The 23,968-nt window shown below is 38.8% G+C and overlaps 1 protein-coding gene across 1 annotated transcript; it reads left to right on the top strand.

Moving 5' to 3' along the window:
- The first annotated feature begins 513 nt into the window (after window positions 1-513).
- Window positions 514-23,762, top strand: LOC135481284 (receptor-type tyrosine-protein phosphatase mu-like). The gene is made up of 18 exons (XM_064761134.1): window positions 514-601; window positions 2,187-2,290; window positions 2,639-2,793; window positions 3,198-3,285; window positions 3,916-3,992; window positions 4,754-4,790; window positions 5,585-5,682; window positions 6,306-6,431; window positions 8,255-8,406; window positions 9,626-9,761; window positions 10,379-10,528; window positions 10,919-11,018; window positions 12,213-12,286; window positions 13,839-13,973; window positions 16,138-16,260; window positions 18,569-18,717; window positions 19,522-19,657; window positions 20,159-23,762. Exons 2-18 carry the CDS (start codon window positions 2,245-2,247, stop codon window positions 20,258-20,260), a joined length of 1,884 nt encoding a protein of 627 aa, XP_064617204.1. The 5' UTR covers window positions 514-601; window positions 2,187-2,244; the 3' UTR covers window positions 20,261-23,762.
- Window positions 23,763-23,968: the final 206 nt, after the last annotated feature.

The raw sequence follows: 23,968 nt of genomic DNA on the forward strand, positions 1-23,968 counted from the left end.
CTCAAAACTCGGCTTCTGTTCTGCCTCAAATCGGTCATTTTCACACCGAAAACCGGCAAAATTTCAACAGGCTCTATCGATGCTTTTCCGAGGATCCTCCAAGATGGAGGCTTTTCGCCACGCAATGTTCACAGACAGAAATCGTTCGCTGTGCATGACAAACGAAACACCCAAATCGTGGAGAACAGGCCGCCTTGTACCTAAATATACTTACATACCTTTTTATTTTTTTAATAGATGTTTTACGCCGTACCCACGAATATTTCACTCATACAACCGTGGCTAGTATTATATGGTGGGATGAAACCAGACATAGCGGGCGTTCTATGTCTGCTGTTTAATTTTCAGAAAAGCGATTGTCTTTTCATTTTTTACGAAAACTTAACCTTAAACACGTTGCGGGAGGGGGGGGGGCAGTAATGAAAGTATGTGGTGGCAGCGGAAAATGTGTTGTTATTGCTCATGCTGTTTTATTAGAAATTCTTGTTACTGTTATTGCCCTTATTGCAGTCCCAATTTCCAACATCGACGGAGTCACAGGGGGCGTGACTGGTGTTCTTGTAGCCTGTGCCGTTGTTGTTGCAGTAATCATCATTTACAGGTAATTCGGTTAAACGCGTTACTTCTGTTCACACCTTCTATCAAGCAAAGAGTTGATTATTCCAGTAATTTTGCACACGCACTATAACGGGACTGGTTTGCCCATTGTCAGTATAATGTGACTGGATAGGGTGGTTGATAGTTCAGTGGCGGCAACACTTTGGCGACATGGATGGTCGGGTCGCGGATCAAGACAGCGCCTGTTGAATTGTTAGTGTTTGTAGTTATGTAACGAAGTTCTGGCGCCAGGATCATGAACCTGCCTCAGACTTATTGAGTGCTATAAAACGAAAAGTATAGTTTTAAGGATTATGAAACAAAAGATATGCCAAAACAAAAAATTCAGAACATTTTTTTCGAGGTTAAAGCATAGTTTATATTAATGTTATTAATCCCTCTGTTTTATGCATGTGTTGCGTCAGTGGTAGGGAATATTCGAAAACGACGTCATCGATGAACATACTGAGAATGCAGGAACAAGTTACCGCCCCCAATGGGGGCTCCCCAATTAGTGCTGTCCCCCCAAAAGAGGTGTTTTTTTTAACAGATATCCCAGTTGACATCACAACAACAAGCCACTTAGTCTCCGGTCGAGCCTTGGGAAAATGGTGGCTTAAGCCCTTTCAATGCCCCCCCCCCCCCCCCCCCCGCCTCCCCAACACACACACACACTCAGTAAGAAAGTGGAGAAGCTTTTTGGTCTTTGAATAGGTCAGGCCAGACCCCATACTGCATATTAATGAAATTAAAGTAAAGCGATTTATGTAGCCTTTAAGTTAAATTTAGTCTAAACTTTTGTATTACCCCTAAACTTAGATTTGAATTTAACCACAAATTATCAATCTGTCATGAAAATCTCAGATAACTCTTAGTATCACTAAGTAATTAAATAAATGTCTTATTAAGTTTAAGACAGCTTCGTAATTCTGGTGCCAGCTGGACCCGATGGTCTCGTCTTTGTGGTTGTCTTTGAAGATAATAAGAATTAGCATGCTTATGATTATTGTATATATTATATATAAACATGCACCAGTATTCTATGTATCCAGTTAGGGTTATTTTGATCAGTCGGTTGTACGGCACGAAAACTTACCCCCCCCACCCTTCCTCAACAAACAAAACCAAAAAAGGCATGCGAGTTAAAATGTTTATAAGTTCTGCCCTACATCCAAACGTGTCTGTGTTGTTTAAAGGAGAAGAAAACTTAAATGCATGACACTATAGGCTGAAAAGAGCACATTTCCATCTGGTGGTGCCTGCTGCATATTTTTGCGACTTTTCCTCGACATACATGTAAAGCTTCCTGATCACCAATGCGGAAAACGAACTGTACTCTTCGCTATCTTTTTGGAAGAAGAGTTCTACCGAAAATGTACGAACTGCACTTTGGTTTCCAACAGCAATTCTCCTATCACAGAAGACTTCAGGACTAGTACTTAGGCCAAATGGAATCGCCCAGAGCAGATTTTGGCGCTGACTTTATTTATAATTTATCAGCTTGAGGTACATATTGAAATTTTTATGGTATGCACCAGCATGGTAAATGGTATTTGAGTGATATTTAAATTTTCTTCTCCTTTGACCAGGAGGCGTCATCCGTCAACAAGTAAGGCACAGGCCCACGATTCCCTGTCAGTGAGGACAATGGGTGACATTCAACCAGACGTCGAGGATCAACAGAGCAATAGAGGTAAGAAAATAAAAGCCAACAGTTCTTTAAAGTCACACTAAAGAAGACAAATTTTGAGAGAAGCCTGAAGCAGGGAAATAAAAATAACCACTTGTCATTTAGCTACACAAATGGTTACCTTATTCACTATAAGCACGAGATATATCAACCCTGACTTTTAAAAGTCTAACATACTAAACTTAGAGACATAAATTAAAAACAAAGTAGCTTTTTTAATGGTTAACTGTTAAAAGGGTGGCTGTATGGTCTCTGAAGATTTTACATCTACATGACAAGTAATTGCATTCGGTAGGAGAGTTTTGAGTTCGAACCTGTTAATCATATTAGCAATGTTGATTTAACTTTCAGAATATGAAGCAGAGGACCCGGAAGTTCACGTAGTCCCAGAGGATCCCGAGGCAACAACGTACGAGAATCACTTGAGCACGTCAGTTCCTGTAGAGGAATTCTGGGACTACATCCAAGAGAAAATGGCAGCCGATGGTTTCAAAGCCGAGTTCGCAGTAAGCTGTTAGATTATTTTGCTGTATTAAACATGGTGACTTAAAAATACCTGCGCTAAATCACGACACATTTCAACAATTTATTTATTAGTTAACGCCTGAACATCTGCTGTTAACATTTATTAACGATAACAACCTGAATGCGGATGGTCGAGGAATTTACTCGGGTTTTGCCCGGTTTTCTCCCAGCATTATGCTGGTCGCTGTCTTACAAGTGAAACATTCTCTTGAATGGCAAAGACCAATCAACTAACTAAATGAATGTTAAAACCAATATATAGGTCTTGGTTAACGGTGACCATTATGACTTTAGCGTACACGTAAATATCGCTGTGAGGAAAATATTTTGAACTCGTCTTTTGTTTACACATTATGCTTAAGCTATTGTTGCTTTTTTTTGTTAGAAATTTCCCGCCGGACTCCATGCCAAAGCTGAAGTGGCAAATCTTCCATACAACAAGGCTAAAAGTCGCTACAAGAATCTTGTCGCATGTAAGCATCTGTGTTTGGTAATTAAGTGAAGAAGTAATATAGCAATAATTACAGTAACACATCAAGCAATAAGCCTTCAGTGATATTGAGTCCATTTATCCAGTCTAAACCATATGCCTTATTTCCCCAATACTGAATATCCTTAATTAGGACCGACATGTATAGCCATCCAATTAACACTTGCAATAAATGATATTCCGTCATATGCCCAATAGCTTTAAATTTTAATTGCGCAGCCGTAAAAAGGGTAAGTCAGATCCAAAAGCAAAGATTTTCTTTTTTTGGATGAAATAAACCCTGTATTTTTATCTGTACTATCGTTGAAATCTTTCTTTCTGTATCATCTGAAAGCATTTTTCATATCTTTGATCCACAAATCATACAAAATATATGCAAACCATCTGTTTTTACCGATATGGATAAAACGTCTTGAGAGAGTACACCATGTTACAGGTCAGTCTCAAGTTTCAGGGGATTTCGTCCGTTTTCTACAACATTATGGCAGTTCCCTTGTGGACTTTGTGGACATAAATATAGCTATCTAACACTTAAAAAACACGTTCATGTTTTGTAGAAGCAATACTTCCAGAATTCTTGTTTTCCATCACTACTTCCATTTTTTTTTTTCAGATGACCACTCTCGTGTCGTCTTGAGACTCCATGGACCCAATGACAAATCGGATTACATAAACGCCTGTTACATTGACGTAAGATTGAGTGCTAGTTACATTAACATATATCCTTTTGTCTTAATGTTATACCTTGCTTTCATCTGTTCTTATTTACGCCTACCGTCTTGGTAAGAATATATCTATAGCCTACGTTGTCTTAGTCTGTACCTAACGCTATAAATACTTAAACGTCTTAACACCAGTTAAATTTCTATTCAGCTAATTTAATATCGAAGGATTAGATATAAATATGGTAGATTCCATCCATACACACCACGGGTACTGAGAAAAATTGTCTGAAAGAAACTGTCAAAAGAAGTAAGAGTCAGTGGTAGGATGAGCGGAAATTGTATCAAAAATATCCTCACTCCTTTTTATTTAGATTTGTTCACTGGATTGGACAGAGGCAAATGTTCTGATAGTATATTGAACGTCGTGAACCTTATTGATAATGCTTAAAGTCCCGTCATAGTGACATTTTTCAGGCCAGGATTCAAGCAGTCAAGGAGATTGTTTTTGTTTTTTTTTTCTTTTGTCTTTTTGTCATGCACAGACAAACAACACAATCAATATAATTCACAAGAAGCTTGTTTAGCTCTAATTATAAAAGGTATTGAAATATTGTGGCGACATATATTATAATACATCCAAAATATTTCACTACTACATGCCACTCAATTAAAACTTAAATCTTAAGAAACAAGTAAAGGTTTTTCCATACACATTTTTAGTCTAAACTAACACTCATTTCAGGTAAACGGTTCTTCCTCTTTCACTGTTGACGCATTACATTTCAGGGTTACAACCAGCCTAAGAAATTCATCGCCTCTCAAGGTAAAGATCCCCTTTTTCACTCTTAATCTGACCATGTAAATCTTTACGTAATAGTATCTATACTCGTCATGTCCTAAGAAAAAATGTGGACAATTCACAAGGGTTGGATGAGGTACACAGTAACAACTGTGGTATAACCAGGATGGACAAAATTCTCCTTGTCAACCCCTCAATGCTCTCTGCCCTCTACTCCTTGAAGAATTCATGCGCAGGGCTGAGCGACGAAAGGTTAGAGCAAGGAAACATAACTGGCTGGCCCGGTGTCAGCATAATGTGACTGGGTGGGTGGGTTGGTTTGGGGGGGGGGGGGGTGGTGTCATGTATTGTTTCTTCGGTATGACTACTGGCGGCAGTATGGAGTCGCCCTGGCACAAGAAGACAAAATGTATGTGTTCACACCTAATGACTCCTCGTCGTCATATAACTGAAAAATTATTAAGTACGATGTTAAACCTCAAGCATAGATATTTACATATAAAATTGTAAAATTCTTTTGATTAATGTTAAAATTATGGTGATGAGAAAAAAACCATTTGCACACAAATGAAATAAACTAACGATCTTCCTGATCGCAATAAAGTGTCTCGGCTAGTCACGGTGCCACGTTCAACATATTTTATGCAGTCGTATTTATTAGGTCATTATCAGTATAAAAGGAGGATCTTCCAAATAAAAAGATAAGGATTTTATTTGCCATAAAGAAAGTCGTGCCTCATAAATGATATGGTGTATTGTTTTACCTGATGCTCACCCACGTGATCTTGCGCTGTTCACGTTTACATGTATCTCCACAGGGCCTACCGATCTTATCATAAACGACTTCATGCGCATGCTCTGGGAACAGAACGTGGGTAAAATTGTCATGGTGACAAATCTGATCGAAGCAACTAAGGTATTTCTAATAGCATATTCCATTGTGCATGTACTGCTCTTAAGATAAAAACAAATGCCTGTGTTTCAAATAGTTCTTAGATAAGGTATTCTATCAGCCCATTTGTATGAGCTGCGTCACTCCTGATTCAGGCCATTCCTACATCAAAGGTAACATAACTTGAAATATATGGATCACAACTTCTATGTATTGAGTGAGCCACGTTTCGGTATAGGGACTAATACACTTATCAAGCTTAATGACCGGCATTAGTACCTATACCGAAACGTTGCTCACTGAATCGGCAGAAGTTGTGATCCATATATTTGTTATATTATCCAGTTCAACTTCTAAATGTCATTGAATGAAGTCTTACATCAAAGGTGACGTCGTTTTCACATAAGTATTTGAACATCTAGTTGATAATATTGGAATGACGAATTGGCTTGAACAATGAAATTAAGTCAAATGATAAGCAAACTTCAATGGGAGTCTTCTTTCGTTGTCCTTACTATTTTGGTTGTATTGAGTTAATGAATATTTAAAATTGTATAATGAATTCAAAGTATACACCAATGATGAGAGTATTTTCCAGTACGTTGTGCCTCAGTCCACGTGTCCTCCGTCATTGGTTTGCGTTTTAGATAAAGTGCAAACAGTACTGGCCGAGCGAAGGCTGTACGCGGTTTGGTGTCATTGAGGTTACCCTGCTTGACGAGGAGGTATATGCGAATTGCGCAATTAGAACACTGGAGCTAAGTCACACAAAGGTAGGTCTGATCAATGTCATTGGTACACTCATTGAACTGCACAATTAGAACACTGGAGAGGAGTCACACTGAAAGAGATCCTATCGACATTATCGGTACACTCATTGAACTACACAATTAGAGCACTGGAGCGGAGTCACACTAAGAGAGATCTGATCGACATTATCGCTACATTCATAGAACTACACAATTAGAACACTGCGGCTGACTCACATCGGAACTAGCTGTACACTTATAGAACTACGCAATTAGAGCAGCAAGGCTAAGCTGCACTCAGGTAGTTGTGATCGACACAGTAGGTACACTTATAGAATGACACACTTAGAACACCGGTAGTGGCTCACACTGAGGTAAGTGGGATCGACAGTATCTGTACACTTGTAGACCTACGCAGTTAGAACACCGAGGGAAGAAGGTGGAACCCACGTTGACACTAGCTGTACACTAGATCAGTGGTGCTCAGTCACATCGACACTATAGGAGTACACTGACAGAACTGCACAATTAGAACACTGGTGCTGAGTCACAATAGGGTAGGTCTGATCGACACTATCTGAACAATTAGAGTTAGAAAAGAGGTGCGCAGTCACATCTGCACTATAACAGTACACTGAGAGAACTGCACAATTAGAACACTGGTGCTGAGTCACACTAAGGTACACATAGGTCTGGTCGACACTATTAGAGAATTAGATCAGCGGTGCTCAGTCACATCGACACTATAGGAGAACACTGACAGAACTGCACAATTAGAACACTGGTGCTGAGTCACACTAGGGTAGGTCTGATCGACACCATCTGAACAATTAGAGAATTAGATCAGTGGTGCTCAGTTACATCGACTCTATAGGAGCACACTGACAGAACTGCACAATTAGAACATTGGTGCTGAGTCACACTAAGGTAGGTCTGATCGACACTATTTGTACTTTTATAGAATTACACAAATGCAACACTGGTACTTACATGTAGTAATATCGACACAAGCTGTACACTAACTGTACACTTAGAGCACTAGAGCCGAATAACAAGGTAGGTGACCACACATCACTTTCTAGTATTCCCGTCATCGTTTGCTCGCATGTATCCCTGTATACCCTTTGTAACTTTGCACATGTAAGAAAGTGTTCAAAATACTTGTACATATAGTTCATTATTGCATGATTACCCTCAATTCTCAATTTCTGTCCAAAATGTCTGTAGGTTATTTATTTATTTATTTATTTGATTGGTGTTTTAAAGCGTACTCAAGAATATTTCACTTATACGACGTCGGTCAGCATTATGATGGGAGGAAACCCAGGACCATCCGCAGGTTACTGGAAGACCTCCCCACATATGGCCGGAGAGGAAGCCAGCATAAGCTGGACTTGGTAGAGGGGATTAGCACGCTAGCGCGGCGCAATGACCTAAGGCCCTTTCACCAATACGGTCGCTGTGAGTACAAGTCCGTCTCTTTGCTGGCTTCCTCTCCGGTCGTACATGGGAAGGTCTGCAGCAACATGTGAATGGTCGTGGGTATCGTCCTGGCTCTGTCCGGTTTCCTTCCACCATAATTCTGGCTGCCGTCGTTTAAGTGAAATTTTCTTGAGTACGACGTAAACTACCAATCAAATAAATAAATAGATTCTTCCAACATGCCCAAAGTTTCCCTAAAATGTAATTGTAACATATGTACAATATATTGGTATTATAACACAATCAAAGACGAGGATACAAGATGAGAATCTGCCTATAAGATGAGCAAATTCTGTTGGCTATTGGTTTATGCTTTCCTTACCACCATTACTTGTGTCACGCATCTGATCGGAAAATCTCCTCAGGTGAAAAACAAGACGAAGATTCTCAAACAGTTTCACTTCTCGGCTTGGCCAGATCACGGGGCACCTTCCGATGCCACAATTCTGCTTGACTTTCGAGATAAGGTTCTGGAGTACAACTCGACTTTACCTGGACCAATTCTTGTCCATTGCAGGTAGGCGTGGGAACAAACAATCCAGATCAACCTAGAGAGAAACATTTTGAAATGCAATGCTAGTTCTGAAATAAACACCACTTTTGAGTTCTTCATTTGAATCAAACATTTTATACTTTTGCACTAATCACGCAGATTACGTATGAAATATAAATTAACCATTTTTGAAAAACAAATGATCGAGAGTGTATAGGAAATCTAACACCTTCATTCTTTGTTTCTTAAAATCGCTAAGAGTAGAATATCTCATAAGTACATATGGCAAAAGTGTGCAGGATCTGTGAAAAGTCATAATGATGTGCACTAATTCCACTTAAAAATAATCCATTATATTTCAGATTCGCGATAACTTTTAAACTAGGATGCAAGTAAATTGAATATTGATTAAGTTTCCGCGTCTAGAATAATGTCTTGTCTTTCTAGCATCAATGATGCCTGTTTTCATGGCCCCGTGTTAATTCCTTTCTCTATATACGCATTCTTCTTATTTACGAGGGAGGGGGGATGCTCCGTGGCTCAGTGGCTCAGTTGGTTAGCGGGATAACGCAGCGTAATGACCCAGTAGTCTCTCACCAATGCGGTCGCTGTGAGTTCAAGTCCAACTCATGCTGATATCCTCGCCGGCCGTAAGTGTGAAGGTCTTGAAGCAACTTGCGGATGGTCGTGAGTTTCCACCCACCATAATGCTGACCGCCGTCGTATGAGTGAAATATTCTTGAGTACGGCGTAAAACACCAATGGAATAAACAAATATTATTTTCGGGAGGGAACGAATTAAACTTTCTTTTGCAAATTGATCTTGCGCTTGTGGACGTCGATTATGGTTGAAAATTGGCATGAAAATGTTTGCTTTCCAAAAGAACAGCACATGCGCAGTTGATATTAATCCTGACGTGATTCAAGACACGTTCTGTGTTAGATCGGGATTGATAGCACCCAGACTTCGTTTAAAACCTATGTCCATGTGGTTGTAAAATATAGCACTGCATGGCATGACTTCAACGGTGTCAGTTCTTTAGTTGAATTGTGGTAGCTACCGGCGACATTGTCTCTCAAAAGGCACAGCCAAGTCTTTAAATCTTTTTTAAGGTAAACCTTCAAAGTGCGCATGCCGGTTATTAAAGAAGCGATCTTGTCAAGAATTGGGATATCTCTTGTGGAGTACTTTTTGCCTTATGATTTTACTCTACCTGTTGTACGCATGCGTGTCTTGGATCAGTGCTGGGATTGGACGCACGGGAACGTTCATAGCTCTGGATTACCTGATCAATCAGGCTAAAGAAGAGAATGTGGTGAATGTGCCGGCCTGTGTGATGATTCTGAGACAGCAGCGGGTCAACATGGTGCAGACACAGGTACAATTAGCCATAAAAAGACTGCAGAGCTGCTTTGGAAATTCCAATCTCCTCTGAGTGTACAGATATACCATAGGAGACGTAATTGTGTAATATAATTAAGACATACAGCATAGAGAGAAAAAACAGAGCAGCGAAGACAGTGTGATGCATGTAGCTGACAAATGGTCAGACGTATCCGATGACATGTGACTTTTTGTCAATTTACCTGAGTTAGGGTATGTTCCCACACCACGGGAATGTTTTCTGAAGGCAATATCTGATCGCACTTAGGTCAAACTTTTTCTACCTTGCACATTATCTGTTATCATGATACTACTTTTCTTCACATCACTTGTTAAAGCTGAAACAAGCATTGTGCATATGTCATCGAAACGGTATTTACCTGCAAACATTACTTTTATTGAATGACAAGATAGAAAATAAAAACAATGCGTGATCATCTCATTGTGCCAAATGTATGATGGAATAAAACTGAATGACAAGTACTCATAAGATATAACATTTGGTTACATGAATTTTGATCTGACGGGTTTATTCCGCAAGATGATTTAACATTATGCATTGCAGGAAAGTTCTGCTAAATTATAAAAAAAATTTGCCCTTATGTTAACCAGGAACAGTACGAGTTTCTACACTCAGCCCTGGGAGAAGCCTTGAAATTCAGCGACAGTTCAATTCCATTTGTGAACTTTGCCACCGTGTACTCTGACCTTTGCACTGTCGACCCCGAGACCGGACAGTCCAAGATGGTCGCACAGTTTGAGGTCTGTTGCGAAAATAGAATAAGAAATATTTGCAAACTGTTGAGGCTACTAGAATTCTAAATTTACTGTCATTCATGCCTCCGCTCCCACCATAATGCTGGCCCCCATGGTATAAGTGAAATATTCTTCAGTACGGCGTAAAACAGCAATCAAATAAATATATAAATAAATTAAGCCACCTTCTTATATAAAGTGAAATATTCGTGAATATGGCGTAAAACTGTAGTCAAGCAAATAGATAAATGATGGGAATTACGTGGTACATTACACAGCTAGTCTATTCATAGCTACTGTGGGTCTGTGATGATGTTGTTCTGACCGACATTCGTTTACAAAGCGTTGAAATCAAATAGAACATTTTAAAATGGAAGTTATCGCCGTCCGTTTTAGGTCCTCCGGGAACTCTCACAAACCGCGAACAAGATGCACGTGAAATCAGCCAGACATCCTGACAATATTTCCAAGAACAGATACTCCAAATTTTTAGCCCGTAAGTTTTTTGTGACAAAGCCTTATTTCATCGACAATTGAGCTACACTCTCAACACACCTAACAGGGTTTGTATGTCGATATCAACTTCTGATTTAATAATGTGTTAGACACCTTTTCCGTGTGCCCTCTAAACATCGTTGTAAAGTATGTGAAAACTCATAGCTCATCTCGCTGTTCAGCAGCGTATACCGTTAAGGTATCGTTATCAGAGAGGTCAATCTGCAAATCTGCCTTATTTCATCGACAATTGAGCTACACTCTCAACACACCTAACAGGGTTTGTATGTCGATATCAACTTCTGATTTCATAATGTGTTAGACACCGTATCCATGTGCCCTCTAAACATCGTTGTAAAGTATGTGAAAACTCATAGCTCATCTCGCTATTCAGCAGCGTATACGTTAAAGTATCGTTATCAGAGAGGTCAATCTGCAAAGTAATGACTTGTTCAACTCCCAGACAGTAATAACCGAACACTTTTAAAATAGTTAAATACATATAATAAAATAGTCTAGTCTTAGACTAAATAGTACAACATGTATATAACATATAAAACAATGTAGGTAACAACAAAATATAGATTCCTTTGGAGATTAGAGCAGACACAACACCTTTCCAAATACACACAATCTCAATAGGAAGTCTCAGCATATAGAGGTAAATCCACTGATCCTCGTGAATTCCTAGAGTGAAAGATAACACTGACATCCAGATGACAATCAGCCGTACTCAAGGCACAATGACAAATGGTTGGTATGCAACCTTCTTATCAGTCACAGACTCTACACTTGATTATTGATTAGCGGAAATGCCTCAAATTTATATACATTGACAGTGAGCATCCAGAAAGGTGGCTCGCCTTAAATGTGCTCGAGAGCAGGGTCGGCGTTCCCCGGTAAAGAGCTCAAACACTTACCTGGTTAGCATCAAGCCCTTGTACCTTCTCACTTCACATCATTCTTTTTCGTCAGTTGGTGCCATTAAGGACTATTTTCTATCCCTGTATTCAGAGTGTTACAACATTATCCCCACGTCGTTCGTAGTTCTGTCTTTGGAATTTATGAAGTCTAAGCCTCATGAACAGTCAGGTACGTGAAGGAAAGCTGTAAACTGCGTAATATGTGTTGCAAATAACACGTTGCTGCAGCACAGCAGCTTCGTTGGAGTAAACCAGTGATTCTTGTATTTCAGTTGATAGCTGCAGGCCATACTTGTCCACGCCAGTGTCCGGCTCTAACGACTACATCAATGCTGTATATCTTCCGGTAAGGTCTTCGTCGGGACCCTACAATGTGGTTTGTATGTTCAAAAGTGGAAAGGTAATATGAACTGCAAGGGACTCCACAAAGGTATGAATACGGTACACTAAGTTAAAATTGAAACCGGTGTATTAATCCTTTCCAGCGGCACATAGGAGACCACATATATTATGATTCCTTCACATGACAGATGAGATGAGATGTCAATATCATTAGTCTTAGTCTTTTCATATTAATTAATTATTAACAACGTATGCATTTATTTCGTCGTTATATAACGTCATATTCATTGGAGTGTCCGTTGTAAACCATCAACCCTTGACAGCTGCCGACGGACTTGCCAACTATATATATGTACAAGATATTGTTGGGAGACAAGTGTTCTTCGTCGACTGTTAGGCCATTTATTGTCCCTAGGCTCCTACAAATTGCGGGGGTCGGGATTTGATCCACACGCACACTTGTGTAGCATGCATATCAAGGCCTATGTAAGGCCTGATTCCATTAATCACATGAACCTAGGATTTATTCCATTGCCTCCACGACACTATACTCTATTTCACAAATACAACCTAACTCAAATATATAAAACTGTTATAGAATATCACATATCCTAGCGAATTAAAAGCGAGCATCTTCTGCGCTCGGACATACCCCGCTTCCCACTGAGCATTTGATACTTAGATCTGTTTTATGCAAGTTTTAATTAGCAGCCTTGTTGATGTATATGAAGTCCGCAATAATCACACCAAGATCTTGCCCAGGGATCACGAAGCGATCTTAGATTTAAGTCAAGATTTCGAATCACTTTAATGTTGCTATTTGTAATGTAAGAAGATCCAAATATTGCTTGACAACTTAAATTCTCGGTCAGTTATTGTGAAATAAATTTCAATTAATGTAATGGAAAGAAACGTACCAAATTTAATTTTTAAAATTTTGACCTGAGTCTGAGATAGCTTCGTGATAGCTTCCAGAGGTCCTTAAATAGTGATTTATATCTTTATGTATTTGATTGGTGTTTTACACCGTACTCAACAATATTTCATTTATACGACTGCGTCCAGCATTATGATGGGAGGAAGCCGTGCAGAGCCCGGGGGAAACCCAATACCATCTGCAGGTTGCTGACAAAAGTATTGATGTGGCTGCCTGGAAACGCGTACATGAATGAGTGAATGATAATGGCTTAAGGCATATCGCTAATATATCAGCCATATTGTGGCGAACGTGCAGAGGTTTGAACTGGATAACTGTATTCGCTCGTGTAGTCACCCTAGCAGGAAGTGAAGCAACATTTCGGAAAACAGTCGATTACTATCTTCCCAGGAGTGTACCGAACATGTACAATGCCAAGAGTCCTAAGAGTGTTAAACTCCTGAACTGTCGATAATTGTAAATATCCATCCATATTTCATCAAGTTCAAGTTCCACTTATTTCAAATTCACGAAATGGCCTCTGCCTTCAGTCTGTTGCCAGGATTATCTGCAGATGTTACAGATATTACAGATGTTTTTAGTAACTTTGGTGCAATGAAAAGGATGTTTTTTATTGTAGGGATACAAACAGAAGAGGGGTTTTATCCTAACTCAGACTCCTCTACCCAACACGGTCGTGGATTTCTGGCGTCTGGTCTATGATCACAAAGTCAGTACCATCATCATGCTGGACCGCGTGAAAACAGGGGATAAGGTAGGTAGTGTGTCAAATTGACCAGATCATGGGAGACGGGGAGATACAAGGCTGTGCAAATGCAAATAATGGAAAAAACAGAGGATTGGGTGGGTCGTCTATCACATTGACCTCTTGTTCTGTTAATGAAAGACTTCCAAAAACAGGGGATAAGGTAGGTAGTCTGTCTCACTGAACACTTGTGCCCATAACGGTATGCCCCGAGTTGCTACCAGTTGCTCCTAGTTGCTTCCAGTTGCCAAAAACCCAGTTGTTCCCAGTCGCAAGGTCGACATACGCCCGGCTTAAGTCGTCTCACTGAAACTGCACCAGGAGCGGTGGAAATCTGTGCTTCAACAAGGAGGCACATTACACGCACATGCACTCTAAGGACTCCTCCGTCGTCATATGACTGAAAAATTGTTAAGTAGGACGTTAAATCCCTTTGCACTCACTCACTCACTCACTCACTCACTCACTCACTCTAAACAAGAGATAAGTAAGTAATGTGTCACACTGAAAGTTGTGCAGATAGTTTCAAACTGAAAACAGGGAATAAGGTAGGTAATGTGTCACATTGAAAGTTGTGCACATTATGGAAGGCCCCCAAGAGAGAAGATAAGTAGGTAATGTGTCACATTGAAAGTTGTGCAGATAAAGGACACCCAAAACAGGGAAAAGGTTGGTAGTGTGTCAAATTGACCAGATACGCAGATCATGGGTCACGGGGAACACAAGACTGTGCAAATGCAAATAATGGAAAAAACAGAGGATTGGGTAAGTCGTCTGTCACATTGACCTATTGTTCTGTTAATGGAAGACCTCCCAAAACAGGGGATAAGGTAGGTAGTCTGTCACACTGACCGCTTGTTCACTTAATAGAATACCCCATAACAGGGGATAAGGTAGGTAGTTTGTCTCACCGACCACTTGTGCCCATAACGGTATGCCCCGAGTTGCTACCACTTGCTCCTAGTTGCTTCCAGTTGCCAAAAACCCAGTTGTTCCCAGTCGCAAGGTCGACATACGCCCGGCTTAAGTCGTCTCACTGAAACTGCACCAGATAAAGGAGCGGTGGAAATCCGTACTTCAACAAGGAGGCACATTACATGTACATGCACTCTTCTCCGTCGTCATATGACTGAAAAATTGTTCAGTACGACGTTAAACCCCATTGCACTCACTCACCCACTCTAAACAAGAGATAAGTAAGTAATGTGTCACATTGAAAGTTGTGCACATTATGGAAGGCCCCCAAAACAGAAGATAACTAGGTAATGTGTCACATTGAAAGTTGTGCAGATAAAGGAAGCCCAAAACAGGGAATAAGGTAGGTAATGTGTCACAATGAAAGTTGTGCACATTATTGATAGCTCGCAAAACAGGAGATAAATAGGTAATCTGTCACAATGAAAGTTGTCCAGGCGATAGACCCCAACAGAGGGGATGAGGTGCATACATATAGGTAGTCTGTCACATTGACCACAAAGTGTTGCATAAAATGCTGAGAATATTATAAGCGTGTGACTATCTAGAATTACAAGGCAGCGAAAAATGCGCGCGGCAAACTGTTGTTTGGTTTATTATACATTCAATAACAGTTCAGTCTGTCAAACACCCGAGGTGTTCACTCAACTGAACCCTAACATCAGGACATTTCAGATTGCTTAGCCTCTAATATTTCCAGTGCCATAGTGGTAATAAGCGCTATTTGGAATTAGTTCGAGATCAGTTGGATTTCCCAAATTTGGCACACCTAAGGCTGTCTCTGTACTTCATATTTTATGCTTGAGTGAGAAAGTATTCACTCCGGGTACCCAAGTTTCTCCCACCCATAAAACCGTTCCCCTGATACAATTGTACATTGGTGTAAAACTCCTGGCCCCAGGATCACGAACCGATCGTAGACTTAATTCAAAATTTTAATCATTATATTTGGTATGTTCCTTTCCATTATTTTAGCTGTTATTTCTTTTACAATAACTTACCCATAATTTACGTTGTCAAGCAATAGTTTGTCCTTGGTACGTAGGAAATACAAATTTTAAAGTGATTTGAACATTTGACTTAAATCTAGGATCGCTTAATGAATCCGTGGCCAGTAATAATCTGCAGATTACATCATGCAATAAAAAGTGAAATATACAATACATAAATTTATTATACTTTATTTTCTTGCACACAGAATGTTGGGGTGTATTGGACAGATAAGAAGGAAACGTTTAACCCGTTCGAGGTGGAGGTGACAGATGTTGACCAGAGAGTGGAATTCTCCACTTGGACTTACGAACTGAGCCACAAAGACAAGGTAAAGCCCTTCTATACAGTTCAGTATGTCAAACAAAGGCAATTATTTCTGAGTACTTTAATTCAGAGATGAAAAGAAAATGTCTTTTATTTTAGTGGTATATTAGTTGCTATTTTTCATGACTGAAAGTTCATATTCTGGATCTGGGCATCAGAACTGATATTCCAACATCACCCCCAAACAAAATGGTGGTTACCGATCAACAACCTTAAAACCTATTCCAAAAGAACCCTCAACACAGTCCACAAAGTCTTTGTCCATGTATTAAGTCCGACATTTGGACGGGTTCATGAAAATGGAAGCATATAACGGTTTTCAACGCCAGTGTTCAAGCCCGAACTGAACGTCTCCGTTGAACTAAGTGCACGATCTTCACGTACATACTGTACTGTACAAATGTTTGAAAAAATCAGTTTATACGCGTGCGACATTTTGAAATTACCAAAACAAACAAAAAGAAGAAACAAAACCGGGGCCTCTGTGGCCGTGGAAGTTAGCGCGCCAGCACGGCGCATTGATTCAGAAGCCTCTCTCCAATTCGGTCGCTGTGAGTTCAAGTCCAGCCCATCCTGGCTTCATATCTGGAGGAACGTGGGAAGGTCTGCCAACATTCAGCGGTTGTTCGTGGGTTTTCCCCGGCTTCTGTCCCGTTTCCTCCCACCATCGTATTGTGAAATATTCTTGAGTACGGCGCAAAATGCCAAGCAAATAAATAAATCAAACAAAACAAAAGTGCTGGTGGTGCACATCTAACTGTAATAACACCTTTATTTAAAGAAAGAAGAATGTCCCATGTCTTGTCACAAGCAGCGACGCATGCACATAACTCGCCCAAGAACAGGAAGAATACTAACTTTTAACAACAGCTTGAACACACTTCACCAACACAAATGCGCGTTGCAGCTCAAAATAAAGAATAGAAATTGATCATCCCCATGCAAAAAATTTTGTCGATTTTTACTTTCGGTCACAGGGCAAATTTGGGCTAGACATTATGGACTGATCACATCAGAATAAAAAGTGAACCCTTCATAAGAATGTCTCATAATGTAACCAAGAAAATTAGTTCATAACAACACATATAAAACATGACCAATCACCACAACCTTTAAACCAGTGGGATGTTATAACCCTATACAAAAAAGAATTCTAAAATCACAGCACAGCAACGCTGTGGTTAAATTCAAAATCGATTCTTTTCTTTGTCGAGCGCTTTTAAATCTTTTGGTCCTAGTTTTTTTAAAAATACGCGTAAAATCTAAATAATATCTCTTCATGTTCAATATGTAGCGAAACTACGACTATCAGCCTATAGTGTAGCAGCTGTTGGACGTTGGACGAAATGGACGATCAGGGTCAATAATCGCATGGCCCATTCCCAAAAGGACACAAACACAAATCACCAAAAAACTAAGAAAGTATATATAATATACCAAAATAGGGCGCAATCATGCAAAGAAAAGCAGTCAGCAGTTTCCAACGATCATGGAAAGACGAAACGAGTTTCACTAGCAAAGAGGTCATTCAAAACACAAGAACCTAGCGCTAGATCACGCCAGATGTGGATTAAATCTCATTCACCGACAGGGATTTTCCCGAAATGTCATTCTTTATTTGTTTATTTATATGATTGGTGTTTTACGCCGTACCCAAGAATATTTCACTTATACGACGGCGGCCAGTATTATGGTGGTAGGAAACCGGGCAGAGCCCAGGGGAAACCCACGATAAAGAATGGTACAGATATAAGTCCGATCAGTGGTGTCATGTTAGTACAGGAATAATTGTGTCTATAATTCATTATAATTGATGTTATTATGTTCATAATAAAAATAATGCATAAGACACGGATAGAGACTCAGCCCAGGCTGATCTTCCGTGAGACTCTCGGTGGGAAAGGAAGTAATACAGAATGGTGATAAATCTAAGCTATGTTTGTTGCAAACCAAACAAGTAAGGTAATACATTATGCATTTCACACGGCAAGTTATTCAAATGATAAACTATTCACACGGATATGAAAACACTATTCAAAAGGGCAAAAGGTAAAATGACTTGTACCTATATAAGTGGTATGTATGACAAATTACAGCTGACTGGCATGACTGAAGCAGTGAGCACAGGATAGTGGGAGGAGACCATTACTGACTCCTCCCTGCACTCACTGCATAAAGAAACCTGCGTTGTACATCACAAGAGGGAAACTGTATTTTACACATCCTAAATGCAGAGTCTTCCTGAGCGTTCTACATTATCCTGATGAATACTGTAAATTTTATTTATGATCGAATTTGATGAATATTTCCAGAAAGCACCTCAGCCCATCAAACAATTCCGCTGCCCATTTTTCACGAGTGAACCAACACTGAAGACTATACCAACGCTTTTGACTGTACTGCAGAGTGTTGACATGTGGCGAGATAAGGCTGGCGACGGACCAGTACTGGTTCATTGCAGGTTAGCTATGCATTACTCATATATGATGTGTGTCAAAAGAGTTCTTCTATGGCAGACAACTGCCCGCTGCCATTGTACTTTCTCTTGCATGCGAAATTATACATTCTCACTCCAGAGAAATATAGCGGGTTTTTGTTTTTTATAAGGCAAAAAAGCCTCAGGATTTTTGCTCATATAATATTAAAATGTAAATAATGCTTAGTATTTGTTGAAAACGAGGTCTCCATATAAAATGTAACAAAGCCAAAATCAGATTTTGGGAAAATAAGCTTATGTAAACAAAATAACCGTATGTAGACAGAAGCAGTTTATACTCTGAGACATTGGGCCGTCTGCATACGGCTGTCCTGGTTACCTATGCAATCATAAGGTCTTAAATTATGTTTATCTCACTTTTGATATTGGTTTGATTGGGAATGTAAACTTTGTCCTTAAAGGGTGGCCTGTTTGTAGCATTCGAAGTTTTTAATATTTTAAGTGATTTACAATGATTCATACATTTTACTATTACAAAATGATCGTTAAGAACAAAGAATGTAGCATATTTCTAAAAGCGAATCAGCGCAGATACAGAAACAAATTAGACAAAACTGATAAACTCAGCTGTGAAAGGCCACCCTACTTGTATGTAAGCCACCAAACCTAACGAAAAGATGAGGAAATTAGCCGTAAATTAATGTCATATGTATAATATAAATTATACGATCATGTGGTGAGTGCGCATTACTTGCTTTTAAGATTGATGATGAAGAAATACAGGCTTACGTGTACAATTAAAATAATATATGCCCCGATTGTACCCAGGGATGGCGTGACAAAGAGTGGGTTATTCTGCGTGGTTTGGACTGTGCTAGAAAGACTGAAGGTTGACCAGAACGTCAATATCCTACAGACTGTCAAGCAGATGAGGAACAACAGACCGGAGATTATAACAGATGTGGTATGATTACTTATAACATTATTAAACAGATAACTATATCAGTGTCATTTTCGTATAAAGCATATGAGTGATAGTCTTTCTTTTAATGATGTACTAATGCTGGTACCATTGCTAAACGTGGACCTCTAAATGGACAACAGTACTTCTAATTATCAAATAAAAATAACACAAATATAATTATGCCCTTACGCGTATGAGTCTATTTCAATGCTCAGTGACTTCTGGAGAAAGACAAGGACCATGCTTCGACTGATTAATGTCTTCATGCTACATATGGTGTAGATGCATTTAGAATTTGAGTGTCAAAAAATCAGAAACTCATGTGCTTCAAACCTTATGCTTGTCATTTACCACCTGTTTTCTTTAGACTTTACCCTATTTTAGGGTCATCTTGCTTACCATTTGCCATCTGTCATTTTTTTTTCGCCCTCATCTACCCCATTTATGGTCAGATTGCTTACCATTTATCATATGTCTTTTTCATCCTTTACCCTTTTATAGGGTCAGCTTAACTTCATCCACCAGGTCGTCATGGGATATCTGGACAACTTCCAAACCTACGCTAATTTCAGACCAATGACAACAGTTTTGGAGGCGATGTAAAATAAGTTCAGCAAAGATTCCACTAATAGTTTCTACGCTATGACTGGATTAATCAAAACTGTTTCTTATTTCCATTCGCCAAACTTGCTGTGGCCTCAGTGCTGTATAATTGTGTAACTTTATGCCATAACTGATGAGCTTTTATGTCAATGGTTTGTCACTGTTGATTCTGTTGGTGTTGATTAAAACTGTGTTGTGTTGGGCTTGCTGCTCACTTTGTTGTTGTTGTAAAGGTAGGGGTTTAGGACGTGAAGTTTGTGTTGTAACTGTTGTGAAAATGCGTTCAAATCATGACTATTGTGTGCTTATTGGTTTAAATATGCTTTGTTCTTGTAACGGTCATTTAGATGATTAAGTTTTTGATTTAATGATGCGGTTTCTAGGTCATGATGATAGTGCTATGTTTGGTGTATATTTTGTTTTATTGATTTAGTAATACGCTTTTTAGGTCATGATCATAGTGTTTTGATTGGTGTAAGTTTTGGTTTTCAGATCATGATAATAGTGCGGTGATTGGTGTAAATTACGTTTTTAGGTCGTGATGACTGTGCTGTTGATAAAGTCATGATAATAGTTATGTTATTGGTGTAAATTTACGGTTTATAGGTCATTATTTATGCTTATATTGCTACAAAATTTTCGGGTTTTGGTTATTTTTGTTTTTGTCATAAATGTAGGATTTTGAATGTTTTGTTGATTTGAAACTCTGATTATATAACAAATCAGTTATGCCGTCATTACCGTAAATGTATTGTTTAGGTTTAAAGGAGAAGAAAACATAACAATGGTGTCAAAATTAGATGGAAGAGCGTTAAAAGTTTTCTGCAAATATGGTCCTTAATATTTTTTTTAATACTTAATATTTATTTCTCATTTTTCTTTTGCAGGAGAAAAGGGTATTACAATTTTTTTTTTGTATGCTGGGTATGTGGGACCCACTTTTGGTATTCTCTATTAAAGAAAAATTTTTCCACATTTTCAACTAACTAACTTTCCGCATTCTTTCATCTGAAGTTGATGTATTTTTTGCTTTCTCGACCTTTAAGTTCAATTTGTTGCCATTGGTAGACTTGTGCTTTTATGCCACAGCCATATTCTCACATACCTATTATAAACGTTTACTTCTCCAAACATGTGCATCGTAATTGCTTTATTCACATTGAAATATATTTTTGATACTTAAATTTATTTGCAAGAACTTAACGTGGGAAGGTCATACAACAACCTGCGAATGCCCATGGGTTTCCTGCGGGGCTCTGCCCTGTTTCTTCCCATCATAAAACTGTCTAATGTCGCGTAAGTGAAATATTGAGTACGGCGTAAAACGCCAAGCAAATATATAAATAAATATTTACGAGAACAAACCTAGTCAATCCATTTGAAATATACAGCATAGTAAACACTTGTTTACCTGTTAGAAGTATGGAATCTTTCTCGTGCAATGTTTAGAGCTGTTTAAAACAAATGGGGCATTCGTTTGAAAGACTCCTAGCATTTTGGATATTTAGCATATCTTTGACATTTCTTAGATACAGTGTGTTGTGTGACGATTTTATATTATTACAACTGGAGTGGTCAACTTTTTATAACAAGGAAAGGTTTTGCGAAATGTAAAGCCACTGGGGTTAGTCATGCTGGATGAGATGTTATTGATATAAAGGTGAGGTTGTTTTGGTCCTGCCGATTTTTTTATTGTTGTAATATCACATCGTATAGAGCATGTTGTGTCTGCTGTTATTGCGGTAAAAACATGGTTATAGGTTCTGTTGGATCCGTTGGTATTGGAGAAAAGACACGGTTTTATCTATTTATTTATTTGATTGGTGTTTTACGCCGTTCTCAAGAATATTTCACTTATGCAACAGCGGCCTCATTATGGTGGGAAGAAACCGGGCAGAGCCCGGGGGAAACACACAACCATCCGCAGGTTGCTGTCAGACCTTCCCACGTACGGCCTGAGAGGAAGCCAGCATGAGCTGGACTTGAACTCACAGCGACCGCATTGGTGAGAGGCCAATTGGTTATTGCGCTGCGCTAGCGCGCTAACCAACTCAGCGACGTAGGTCGCAGACACGGTTTTAGGCTATGCTGTTCTATTGTTATTGGAATACAAGGCACAGTTTTGTGGTCATCTTTATTGTTGTATAGATACAAATACGGTTTGTGACCATGGTTATTGCTTTGTTATTGCTATACAGGTGCGGGATTTAGGTCATATTGATAATGTTTTGTTATTGCTGTCAAGGTGCAGGATTTTGGGTATGGTTATTGTTTTGTTATTTACTGTACAGGTGTGGGATTTTGGTCATATTGATAGTGTTTTGTTATTGCTGTCAAGGTTCAGGATTTAGGTCATGGTTATTGCTTTGTTATTGCTGTGCAGGATTTAGGTCATGTTGACTGTATTTGTTATTGCTTTAAAGGTGCCTTTTTCAGGTCTTAATGAATGTGTTGTTATAGGTGTAAAACTTTCGTTCTTGAAGTCTTGCTGAACCTAATTTTTATGCCATTTTGTTTATATTGTGATGTAATATTTTACGCCATGTTGGTAATGTTTTGTATTGCTATTAAGCCATGTGTATAGAACAAGTTACTTGTAGTTACTCTGCTCTTAATATAAATGTACTTTCTAGCCTTAAACTGAGTGGGTTGTTACTGATATCTGTGTTTCATTTAGTATATATTTTAGTTATTTAACAGTTGTTTAAAGGAAGCTAAAATATGAAGCAAGTTTCATCATATAGACAACTGAAAATTTGGGGTAAAACTGCTTTCATTTATTTTTTCTTAGATTTTTTGAAAAGTGTTAAAAGACATTCAAACATTAAAATTTTATGGTGGGCTTTCTATGAGCCATACTGACGGTATCTAGGAACTCTGACGTCACATCACCTTTTTTCCTGATGCACACTAGAAGGAAGGAATATTTGAGAACATTATTTTAGCAACCTGTTACTCAGGGGTAAAAAGTTGTTACAACACTCAGTGTCATGATTAGAGTTGGAAGAACTTTCTGTGACGTCAGAGTTCCTAAACTCTGATAGTATTGTCCATAAAGCCCATCTTTGAATTCAAACGCTTGAACGCCTTTGACTCTCTTCACAAAAATCTAAGAAAAATTGAATGAAAGTTTACTGATGCATAGATTTAAATGGACTATTTAGCTATGCCCACTTCGATTTTTATGGGTCTTTTCCTTTAACGAAACAGTATATTTGTTTTTAGCTATTATAAAGGTTTATTTTTTCATGTAAGAGATAGTTGTTAATCTCTAAATTTACCTTGTGATATATTTTTGATATTTACATTTTAAGAACAAATCTAACAAATACTGCTGAAATTGGGCTGTTTATTGACAAAATAAAAACTGGCCTGCCGGTGGTATATGCACATTTCCTCTCCTATTTACAATTTTTTTCTTAACTTTGTTAGCCGTTTTGATTGATCCAAATTTGATCCCTATTTTTAACTATTTATCAGTCTGTACATGTAACTGTACGTATGGTGTCTGATATTCCATCTTTTAGTCGCCTATGGCTACTCAGTATTCGCAATAAAGATATTATTCTTCATTGTTTAGTGATGCGTTGATTCTAGTGACATAAAAGCAATTATCGTTATTTGAGTGTTGTGGAGGTTACAATATAATAATTACATTTCTTATTATTGAATGTGAAATCTTTGATATCGAAACAACAAAAAACGCTG

Source organism: Liolophura sinensis, unplaced genomic scaffold, assembly GCF_032854445.1.
Source record: "Liolophura sinensis isolate JHLJ2023 unplaced genomic scaffold, CUHK_Ljap_v2 scaffold_15, whole genome shotgun sequence".
NCBI classification, from domain to species: domain Eukaryota; kingdom Metazoa; phylum Mollusca; class Polyplacophora; order Chitonida; family Chitonidae; genus Liolophura; species Liolophura sinensis.

Coding starts and splice junctions, on each gene's coding strand:
- LOC135481284 (XM_064761134.1), top strand. CDS start 2,245: ATGGGTGACATTCAACCAGACGTCGAGGATCAACAGAGCAATAGAG. Junction 2,794..3,197: donor GTTTCAAAGCCGAGTTCGCA/GTAAGCTGTTAG, acceptor TTTTTTTGTTAG/AAATTTCCCGCCGGACTCCA. Junction 16,261..18,568: donor AACTGAGCCACAAAGACAAG/GTAAAGCCCTTC, acceptor GAATATTTCCAG/AAAGCACCTCAGCCCATCAA.